This window comes from Macrobrachium nipponense, chromosome 45 (assembly GCF_015104395.2).
Source record: "Macrobrachium nipponense isolate FS-2020 chromosome 45, ASM1510439v2, whole genome shotgun sequence".
NCBI classification, from domain to species: domain Eukaryota; kingdom Metazoa; phylum Arthropoda; class Malacostraca; order Decapoda; family Palaemonidae; genus Macrobrachium; species Macrobrachium nipponense.
The window spans coordinates 7953738-7966237 of NC_061105.1; the positions used below are offsets into that span (position 1 = coordinate 7953738).

At 40.2% G+C, this 12500-nt stretch overlaps 1 protein-coding gene across 1 annotated transcript in view; it reads right to left on the reverse strand.

Annotated features, from left to right (window-relative positions):
* LOC135214365 (synaptotagmin-4-like) overlaps positions 1-11052 on the reverse strand; it is a gene marked incomplete in the record, with an annotated part of 167165 nt that extends 156113 nt beyond the window's left edge. Inside the window, 1 exon segment of the mRNA XM_064248595.1 lies at positions 10789-11052. Coding sequence (XP_064104665.1) covers positions 10789-10837 — 49 coding nt within the window.
* Positions 11053-12500: the final 1448 nt, after the last annotated feature.

Below are 12500 nucleotides of genomic sequence, written 5' to 3' on the forward strand. Positions count from 1 at the left end.
AAATAAGGGGAGAGAGAGAGGGAGAGAGACAGACAGAAAAAAAAAAAACAAGTGAGCCACGGCCCTTCAAAATAGTAACACGGGAGATATCGTTTCGCGTTAGATACAATTACAGAGGTGGAATACTATTACACGTTCGACTTAATGAATTTTCGTAAGGAAAAAATTGTTTCTTTCTCCTCTTTTTTTTTTTCTCTCTCTCTCTTTCTCTCTCTCTCTTGGCCAGTTCCCCTTTATGATGGTAAAGCGCTTGCCATCAATAACATATTAAGGCTTAAGCCAGAATTACTTATATCAGAAGTGGGTGCGAGTGTGTGTGTGTGTGTGTGTCTACAGACGTTAGTGTCAGTTAGTGTGCGATTCCTTACGTAATAGCTAACCTTATCTTTGATAATACTGATACAGTAAAGTCGGAACTTATCTCTACAAACTCATGGTCGCTCATCTCGGTGAATTTCATTAACAGAGAATCTCCGTGATGGCTGGATCTTTTTTTTTTTTATGTACAGGATATTTCGTAGACGTTATAATCATGAAACACAACGCTATATAATATATATATATTATATATATATCTATATATATAATATATATATATATATATATATATATATAAAAGGACATTAAGTATATATATCGACCTTGCTATAAAATATCCGGAAATATCCGAAAATGAGTAACTTACGGTCTATTTTTCTCCACTACCCAATACTCAAAAATATTTTGCAAAAGGTTATATATTTCTAAAACGTTTTATTGCCCTATTTTTAGCCAATAAATCAATTTTTTAAAAAGAAAAATCTCCCAATAAACTTTCCTTCCTTCATTCCTTCCTTATTCTGGGCTTTCGTAAGGACAGACCTTACATGAACTTCAAAGCCATTTGACTCCTCATCACCTCCAACCAGTTATACATACCACGAAGTTTTGGTTAAGATGAAGTGTAGTAAGATATATTAAAAGCAATATAAGAAGCGTGTTGTGGGTTGTGGACCTCTGGACTAAAAATTAACAGAAGAGAGAAAAGGATAAGGATATAATATAAACGATGTTGTCTCGAAGTTACAATTTCTGATCAGCTGGATGGAAAGGTCAGTGACTCCATGAGACATTTGCAGCCCCCCCCCCCCCCCCCCCCCTTCTCTCTTCTCTCTCTCTCTCTCTCTCTCTCTCTCTCTCTCTCTCTCTCACCGCATCAGGAAGATATCTAAATTGTTTTTCGAGGTTCTAAACTTATTTTATCATAGAGTTTCTCTGACATAATCCAAATGGCTATGAAAAAAACAAAACGTCCTAGTGTAAGAAACACTTGGAAAAGGCTCAACAAAAACAGCGACCCCGACTAGGGATTGCACTAATACGGATAAAGAAGAGATTTGATGTCTTTGGACAATTGATTTTATTTCGCTGTTAATGGAAACGAAAGATAAATACTGTGAACTTTCAACAGCATCAGCGTAAATCACACGAAATTTCCACTTGAACAAGCAGCTTCAATCTTACCCAATAATAATTACAGTTTCAGTCACAAGTCTACATTTCATTGGCTTGAGAGAGGAGGAGGAGGAGGAGGAGGAGGAGGAGGAGGAGGAGGAGGAGGAGGAGGAGGAGGAGGAAATAATTCTGACTTTCTATCTAGCAGATAGTCTGTTGGTTATACACAGAAATTATTTGGTTACATATGGACTTATTTTATATTGCAGAGGAGAGAGGAGAGAGAAGAGGAAGGAGTAGAGAGAGACGACAGAGACGAGAGAGAGATGAGAGAGAGAGAGAGAGAAACATCCTATTGATCTAAGGGTCATGGCTAAGTCGTTATGTATAAAGAGGAAGACTCTTAGGCCCTCTTCGCCCCTCCCCCCACCCCGGACCTTGATCCTTAACCCCCCCCCACCCCCCCCCCCCACACCCCCACCCCGCGACCCCCGTCCCCAACACTTTCCTCTTCCTCTGAGGATGATTATAACGATGAGCACGTACGTCATTCCGTCTAAAAACTGACTTGCAGTTATTCTGTTTATACACACACACAAATATATATATATATATATATATATATATATATATATATATATATATATATATAGTATATATACTTATATATACATATAAACATATTATTATATATTTTGAATTACATATATACACATATGTATATATATAAATATATATACATAATATATATTATATATATACGAGAGAGAGAGAGAGAGAGAGAGAGAGAGAGAGAGAGAGGAGAGAGCAGAGAGAATTAGAATTGAGGCCAGAAAGGCCAAGCGCTGTGACCTGCGAGGTCATTCAGCGCTGAAAGGCAAACTGACAGCAGTAAGAAGATGGGCTTGACAGGTGTAAAAGTAAGAAAACCTCAAAGCAGCTGCACAACGAAACAACTGTTAGAGAAGATGGAAAGTCAGGCGGAAGAAGAAAGAGAATATGAAAGGAGGTGCACTAAAAGGAATGGGAGGGTGTTGCAGCTAGGGGCAGATTGGAAATGTGCCTGGACCCTTAAGTAACGCCTACATTGGAAATGTGCCAAGACCCTTAAGTAACGCCAACATTGGAAAAGTGCCAAGACTCTTAAGTAACGCCTACATTGGAAATGTGCCAAGACCCTTAAGTAACGCCTATATTGCAAGACCCTTAAGTAACGCCTATATTGCAAGACCCTTAAGTAACGCCTACATTGGAAATGTGCCAGGACCCTTAAGTAACGCCTAAATTGGAAATAGCACAAGTGACGCAATTGTAAGTGTCAGGCGTAACACCTTTTGGCAACATCAGTCGAAAGAGAAGGGTGGGGGCTTGAATTCCCCTTCCAACAATCGCACGCAGGGAAGACAACAAAAGGTGAATACGTTCAAATCCCTAACCTCACCCCCCCCTACCCCTACCCCAGCACCTAGAAGGGGGATTACTGGACGCATACGAAACCAGCCGTATCTGCGAAAAGCAGGGGCTTGCTTGCCTTGGAATATGTTTCATCATGCACAGTCATAGACTGAGAGTTTTCCCGTGCAATGCATATTCCTGATCCGTGGATTTAGGGGGGCGCTTACCCCTGCAATCTCTGAGCTCTTCTCTCATGCATGCGTTTGGTGGATATGTGCGTAAACGAATAATCGATAACTAAGCCCCCGCCCCCAAACAAATAAAACTTGTATTTTTACACACACACAGATCTGTACCTATACCTACACACACAAAATATATATACATATGACTGGTAAAAATGTTCTGATACAACAGAATTTCATCTAATAAAAAAGCCCATAAAAACACCAAAATATATAGAGAGAAAATACTATATTTCAGAGACTGCTGTCTCCCTCTTCAGGTAGATAAAAAGGGAGACAGCAGTCTCTGAAATATAGTATTTTTCTCTCTATATATTTTGGCGTTTTTATGGGCTCCCTTTTATTTGATATATAGATACATATGTGAGTTTGTGTGTGTTATAAAATAGAATGTGTATGTATATATATATATATATATATATATATATATATATATATATATATATATATATATTATATATATAGAGAGAGAGAGAGAGAGAGAGAGAGAGAGAGAGAGAGAGAGAGAGAGAGAGGCAGACAAACATAACCGCAGAATGAACCACTCGAGGAGGCGCCCTTCGCTTCAACAACTCTTTCAGAAGCTTCGTTCGTCTCTCTCTCTCTCTCTCTCTCTCTCCAAAAGCAGGGCTGCGCCTTCGTCGGACAAAGGAGATCGGACCGTTTGCCGACGTTCTTGAGCACGTCCGCTTTTACGTAACGTATATAACATATACCAGAGGCACCGCGCATGCGCGTGAGGACGACGGAGCTCTCCTGCCGCTATTGCGCGTTGTCCTTTCCGCTACGAACAAGGACAAGGGAGTAGGTCAACGGGGAGAGAGAGAGAGAGAGAGAGAGAGAGAGAGAGAGAGAGAGAGAGATTGAATACATCCAACCTCCAATACGCCACACCTCTCTTAACCCTTTCCCCTCCAAGCTCAAAGTCCCACACCTCTCCTTCCTTCAAAACCCTCATACCTCTCCCTCCCCCTCCTTCAAAGTCCCCATACCTCTCCCTGAAAATCCCCACACTTCTCCCTCCCTGTTCCCGCAACCGATACAGCGTTCCCGGCGCCACCCCCCCCCCCCCCCCGAAAAAAAAAAAAAAACACGGAGGTCCCTCCAAATCATCCTCAAACACGGGACCCTGGACTTGCATTCATTCAGTCAGACGTCTCCCCTCGTCCCAGTTTTTTTTTCTCTCTCTCTAATTACTCAGACCATGACCTTCCCGCATTTTCCCGCATATTCTGTTAAGACATCATTTTAAAGATGCGTTTAATTTTAAATATACAATATCGCCCTACGATTCAATTTTATTGACTCGTTTCAATCCTTTGGATTGGGTGCATGACTTGTGTCTGATAAACAAGGCGTGAGCCGCCCTCCAGCTTACTCAGGCCGCGTGCTAAAATCTACGGTCAAATACAGCGTTGTTTCAAAAACGGAAATTAATATAAATACGCTATATTTTATTAGAAATAATTGTTCCGTACTGTTGAACATGTTATATATTCTTTACATTTTCATTCTAATCAATAAATCGTAAATATCCTATCCTGAAATTCCTGTATCTTTAACTCAACGCGAAACACCTTTTTCAGATCTTTTGAGGCTCTTTCGTAGACCTTTCCTAACCCCCACCCCCCCAACAACAACAAGATAGTTTGTAGGCTTACACCCCAAGTAAGCGAAAATATAATATACATAAACAAAAAAATTTAAATTCATTCAATTTTTCCAAAGAATGAATAAATGACAACTAGCACAGAATTGTAGATACTAGATTGTTTTTGTTTATTTTGTTTGTTTGTATGGTTGCATGGGACCTCTAGATACTAGAAATGTATCAACACAAGTATTGATTTCCATATTTACGACGATCGATCCCTCCCTAATACACCCGTAGCACCCTAGAGGCCACATCTTCCCACCTTTTTATTTTTCTGGCAAACAGCGAAACCTAACAATGACATAACTCAGTGACTCTCTTTCCGTCTAGCAAGTGGCTTTGGAATTTCTTTCCTGCTTCTGTCCTCCTGACTTATAACAGGGTCCTTCTTCCCTATACAAGATTAAACCTAATTCCTTTCTGTCCTTTCCTTCGTTCTTTAAATCTTCAGCAGACAAACCTTAAGTTGAGTTGAATGAGTTGAATATAGAATTTAGGCCAAAAGCCAACAAGCACTGGGGCCTATGAGGTCATTCAGCGCTGAATTGGATATTGACAGTCAAAAGGTATGAAAGGCGTAACAGGAGGAAAACCTCAATGCAGTCGAGTAAAGTAGGATGGAAGAAAGAGAGTATGAAAGAAGGCACTACAGTAAAAGTGAGGAAAGTAGTTGTGGCTAGGGCCCTAAGAAGGCACGCTGCAAAGAGCCTTAAGTAATGCCTGCAGTGCACCGCATGAGGTCCACTGACGGCGCTACCCACTACGGGGGACAACCCTTAAGGATAGAGAGAGAGAGAGAGAGAGAGAGAGAGAGAGAGAGAGAGAGAGGAAAAAATCTATAAATACGAGGGAATAGAAGATAAAAATGAGTAAGGAATAGCAGCCATGAAACCGCGCCACCAAACTCCAAACATTTCAGCCCAATCGAAGACTAACTTAACCTCGATTTATCAACCAACACGAGACACTTCCGAGCTCTATACTCGAACGGCGTTACTTTGAAAGACAACGGGGGCTGAAAACTGGTTGAATTAAGTGTCACTCTCTCCAAAGCTCTTCCGTAAATAATGAAAATAAATAAAAAAAAAAAAAACCAACGCTTTGATGTTAGTCATAACAAAAGCGAAACAGCGGCCTTCATTTCCAGAGGAGAGGCCCTTCACTAGGGGACTAACACCGATTCATTCCGGAGAGAGAGAGAGAGAGAGAGAGAGAGAGAGAGAGAGAGAGAGTCTGATGAACCATTTCAATCTCAGCGAAGTGAGGGTTTAACCTTGTCGATGCCCTACTGTTTTGGAAGTGGAATAATGATATACAATTTGACACTACGGAAGAACCGCTCGCTCTCTCGCGCTATAACCCACGGGTACTGACTAAATACCACGTGCATAATTGACTGCTTAACTCAATAGAGACATACTGGATTTTCGAGAGAGAGAGAGAGAGAGAGAGAGAAGAGAGAGAGAAGAGAGAGAGAGAGTAATATCAAAAGATTAAAGTTATAACATTTTTGTACGTTTGTCTACGCGTGAGATGTGTCTCAGAGAGAGAGAGAGAGAGAGAGAGAGAGAGAGAGAGAGAGGTTCACTTTAAGTACCCTTTGAACTATTACTCATTTTTTTAAAAATCCTCTGCCGTTATTTTTGTTTGGACTGAACTGTAAAGTGTTTTATCAACTGTGAATCAACGACACAGTTGTTTTAGCGTTGTTTGTTATTATTCCAAAAATGGTCCATAATCTCTCTCTCTTTCTCTCTCTCTGTTTATCGTCAGGGTTAACAATAGTACCTATGTACTACTGTCTTAGTAACTGACTGAATATTTATATGAATATATATATATATATGAGATATATATATATATATACTATATATATACTATGTATTACTATGTGTATATATATATATCAATATATGTATATATATGTATATATATATATATATATATATATATATATATATATATATATATAGCTATACATATACATTTATAAATATAACATATACACACACACATGTATATATAAATACACCAATTTGCTCATGCTTAGCGCGACCACAAAACACACAGAGGCCTATTGATCCATATGCCGATGCAGCCGTCACCTTGCAACCAATACCAAGGAGCTGCTGATTCAAGGACAAAAATTCGGGTACCACAGAGAGAGAGAGAGAGAGAGAGAGAGAGAGAGAGAGAGAGAGATCTGGATTTAAGGCTTCATTCAAAATAGCACACTGTTTAAAAACTATATAGGCCTATGCAGTTCATAAGGTGCTTGACTGCTGGAGTTGAATATGGTAGCTACCAGTGTGCCACTGAGAGGAGAGAGAGAGAGAGAGAGAGAGAGAGAGAGAGAGAGAGAGAGAGAGAGAGAGAATCTCCAGCCTTAAAGCCAATCGACGGAAAGTAGGTTACAACCACGACCTAATTTTACCCCGTAAAGAAAATTGGCAATTAAAAGTTGTATTAAAAAACCGAGAGAGAGAGAGAGAGAGAAAGAATGAGAGCGTGAGAGTGAGAGTGACAGAGAGAGAGAGAGAGTAAGAGTCAACCTTTTAAAAAGCTAAGCGAAAGTAGGCCACACAGCTACATAATAAACCAAAAAAAATTCTCATCGAAAAGCTGCACAAAGCAATATCAGCCAACCGATAGCTGCATATATGCAAAAGGTCTTATAAAAAACCTTGCATAGAATCGTATCAAATCAGTAGGAATCTGTATTGCCACAGAGACTTAATTATCCTGTGCACAAACTGTGTTTAAATCAATCAACTGTCCGATGTTGAATCAGTATTTATGTGGCTCGTGCCCGATGGAATATATATATATTGGAGATTTGTATTTTCAAATCTGCGCTAATGGACTCACCTTTGTCTCGAATGAATATATACGTATTGTACAGAAACTTGCAATATCAGTAATTTCCAATTTGCTTGGCGGATTCCTCCGGTACTTGGTATTACTTTCTCTCTCTCTCTCTCTCTCTCTCTCTCTCTCTCTCTCTCTCTCTCTCTCTCTCTGAAACAAAATGAAAGTCTTAACATCAGTCATTTAACGCGAATTATCGTATGTTTCAACAAAAAGAAATGACTAACTAGAACACTTTTATAGTCACAAACCCTCAAGAAAAATACAAGCAAAAATAATCCTTGTAATCAATCTAACTTCGTATACGCACTATTCAGAAAGAACAAAAGGTCTAGCGTTGGATAAGCCCGCATACATGTCTAGCGTATGGATAAGACCGCATATCTGAGTTAAGAGTATTGAAAAGACCGCATACCTAGGTCTAGCGTATAGAAAAGACAGCAGACCTGTCTAGAGTATGGAAAAGACCGCATACCAAGGCCTAGCGTATAGATAAAAACACTATACCCATCTAGCGTATGGAAAAGACCGCATACGTAGGTCTAGTTTATGGAAAAGACCGCATACCTAGGTCTAGCTTATGGAAAAGACCGCATACCCTGGTCTAGCTTATGAATAAGGTTACATACCTAGGTCTAGCGTACGGAAAAGACCGCATACCTAGGTCTAGCGTATAGATAAAGACAGCATACCTATCTAGCTTATGGAAAAGACCACATACCTAGGTCTAGCTTATGGAAAAGTCAGCATACCTATCTAGTGTATGAAAAAAGACCTCATTTCTAGGTCTAGCGTAAGGATAAGACCGCATACCTAGGTCTAGTGTATGGAAAAGACCGCATGTTTAGGTCTAGCGTATAAGGATAAGACTGCATACCCCTAGGTCTAGCGTAAGGATAAGACTGCATACCCCTATAGGTCTAGCGTAACGATTAGAGCGCATAAATAAGCCAAGAGCATGGAAAAGACCGCATACCTAATGACAAAAACTGCAGACAGAGCGCATAAATCACTGCAACGCAAACGGCCAAGCACAAAGCAAGACTTCCATATGGTAAGGAAGGACGGGCAAATCGATGAACTTCGTCCCCGTTACAGACGGTCTAATAACGTTCTCATTAAACTCCCGAGGCAAAGGGGTGGTGTGAAAGAGGACTTCTGTTGTTGTTAAGTGGTTGTAACTGCGTGTTGCAGTGCAAGATATTGTTGCTTGTTACTGCGCTGTAACTCTTCGCTATACGCTAGAGCAAAATGTTGGTTGTTTGTGCGCTTAAAACGTTCTTATATAGCTACACCTAGAGATGTATCCATAGTCTTTTTTTTTTTAACTCTGATGATTTGTATCGCATTTATATGAATTGCTGGTTGATGACTGCATGGTTGCTCAAGTCACTCATGCTGGTGAATAAAACTGTACTTTGCATTCAGCAGCTTTGTGATAAATTAAGCTACAAAATTTTTCCTTGGTTCACTGAACCAAATGTAGTTCATCAAAAATTAAATAGAACACCTCTCTCTCTCTCTCTCTCTCTCTCTCTCTCTCTCTCTCTCTCTCTCTTCCCCGTTCGCCGTCAAAATTCACAATGGATCTAAGGTCTAAGGAAGTGGCTATATATATGACGTCGAATAATATGCTACTAATGAATCAAATTAAAAAATATGTAAGTATTACATGCCCTCCAATTATGGAATATAAAAACCCTTACCAAACAATTTTACAAACGGCAGGAAACAACGTTAGACATATTTCGCAGCAACGTATATATGAAATGTATCGACTCCCTAACAATGGGTTCTGTTGTTTACAAACCAGTATATAATGAGAAAAAGGTCACACGACAATACGATATACCCATTAATTTCTATGAACCAACCAGATTCTGCAAAAGTACCTGTTATGTCATGGTGAATTTGTAGTCACTAATGAGGTGCTGCAAGGAGGTGGTAGTCGCCTTCGTTGTTTCGTGAAAAAAGGTAATTGGGGAATAATAGTGCATCACATATCTTGGAAGATGGATTTGGGTTATAATAAATAAGGAAAACAGAGATAATGTGGACAGAGTATATAGAGAGAATTTGATGACAGAACTAGTACTATAAACGGAGGGGAAACGTTTCCAATTTTGAATAATTAAAAAGAAAAGTATTCAAGAACAACGACATCCAATACAAGGATGTCTCGAGGTGGAATTAAGAGCAAGATTAATGAAAATGGCAAAGCAAACAATGATAAAGACTCTCTTCTGTCTTTCCATATTGACATGAATCAGGATATGCAAATGGCATTGATTCTTGAAAAAGGGTCTGTCTATTCGAGTATAAATTTTCGAATTGAATATAAGGCACGGGATATAAAAAGATATACGATAGGGGAAATCATGAAAATTCCGTATATATTGATGACATGGAGAAAGACATTTCCATCGCGCTGATTAGGCCTATGTCACGCATATCTGAGTAATGTGTGTTCGAAACTAATAGTAATAGGCCTTCTTCATTAACTGATTGCGCTATCTCTGACGTCTGTAATTAATGGGCCTTCATTAATTGAGCTGTCTTGGATACCTGTCGATACTCAGGTGATGTTTAGACCTACGTGTTTAGCAAATATTCCTTTATTCCTAATAACTAGTATTCAATATAAAAATGGTATATGTGCATATGGATTAAAACTTACAACACGGTAATGACCCATAATAAATTATGGCGCCTACGTTCATGGAAAAAAAGTTAATGGCGCCCAAGTTTCTGAATCATAACAAATACAGGTGATTTTAATAAGATAAATAGCAATAAAATATATACATCTGTAATTAAACTAGGCCTAACACTACACCACCATATACAGCCAATCCCAGATGCGCTATTTTAGAAATCAACAAATTAATATACGATAATGTGTGAATTCAGATGATTAAATGAATATATTAAAGGAATATATTATTTTTATCAATATTTAATTTAAAAAAAGGACTACGATTGTAAAAATATTAAGAAATAGGATATAATATTACGATACGCCCTTCTCGACGAAACGAAGTTACCACCATATTTAATTCGTTATTAATAAAGACACGTGCCCGGGAGCCCCACCTTGTATGTCAAAGGCCGCGACGATAAATATACGACCTTATTTGACCTAGAAAAATAAAGAAAAATGATTAAAATAAAAAAATAAAGCCAAAAACCGACCTGTATCCACAGCGCGAATCTCGGGTCCATCATCTCGCGAGTCCACCATGGCCAGGAATTTGGGGGTGGTTGGCACCTGTGCTGGTCGTGGCCTCTCTCTCTCCTTCGTCAGCCACTCGCTCGAGAAATGCCCAGTCCTAGTCAGTAGAAGTCCAACCTTTTTTGGGGGGAATATAAAACACACCACACTTCACGCGCCGCGCGTGTATCTACCTCGGCTTTCACCTTCCACCTCCTGACTCGTACGAATACAATATGGCCGACCACAACCAACCGTCGGGCGAGTTGCCGGGTGCCGCTTTCTGGTCGCCCGCTTTTTCCTTTATAAAATCTCTTTCTCTCTTCAAGACCGTCTCTGTTACGCCCATTTATGAGACATCCATATAAACTACATAATGGGAGTTCTTCTCGACGCGGGAAACGCCTCTGGGAAGTGTTCCCAGAGCGGTAATTAAATACGCTAAATGGCAACCGGAGCGGAAAAAAGGACCTGCGCACAAGGTCGCATGTGCCACCCTCTCTGTGTGAGGAGGAGTGGGCGTGACACGGGTGGTGACCCAATCTCCCCACCACCGCCACCCACCCACCACAAAAGTCGTACAGCAGCAGCAGGAGCAGCAGCAGCAGCAGCAGCCCATTCACCCATTCCACCTACACACAAACCACCCCGTCTTCGTCGTCTTCTTCGTCGTATGGGATGGGGGATTGTATGTCCCGATATGGTACACGAAAACGGACCTGAGTTCCTCATCATAGTCGCGAGAAGAAGAAGAAGAAGAGTATTGATCGAAATCGCTCTCTCAACTCCCCTCTCTCTCTTTCTCTCTCTCTCTCTCTCTATACCTCCTACCATTATCATCACGCTGATTTTCCCCTCACGCGGGTTTCCTTAACCTATATTGCTTCCCCTCCATAACTCTAGCATCCCCACCCCTCCACCCTCCCCCCGAGATGTTCGTGTGACGAGGGACCATGCACATTCACCGTGACCTTGAATCACTCTCACTTCGACGGGAGAGGCCACTTTTTTTTTCCTTAAATGAACGCGTGAATGGCCTACTGTCAATAATTGGTTCCCCTCGGGAAGAGGGAAACGGCGATCAAAGTATTCCAATCATTCTGGTTGATTTTCGTTGTTCTAATCGAACTGTTAAACGAGACAATTACGATAGATAAAAAAAAATCGATTAGGTTGCAGTGAGCATTTACTTAACACCTCTTGAGCAAGAGCCATCCAGTGCAATCATCTTTTTAATGGATAACTGGAAACCCAAATGGATCTCACTTCACCCCCCGTCACCCAACCCCAATCAGCTGTCTAGGTTATCAAAAATAATTTTTTCCCCTTCAAAATAAGATCACACTCGCTGCATAAATAGATGAGCTATATTTAGGGAGGTTCTAACTCGTTATGCTAAAGATGAATTTGAAATTCATATGATGCTCTGGTTTGATGTAAACAGGATGAATAGTCTGAGGCTGTAATATATAGGCCTAATCTTAGTACCAAAGCTCACACTTGTTTTAATCCCTCCCAAGGTGTGGAGACATACAAAGACTTAGGTCTATCCTTAGTAATACCACAACTCAAGGTTATTATAATGCATCCCACAGTCATATTCGTATACATACACGCTAACACACACACACAAGAGCAATGAAAATGCATGTCACGTACATATGATTCAGGTGGCTATCGGTCTAGGTCAGTG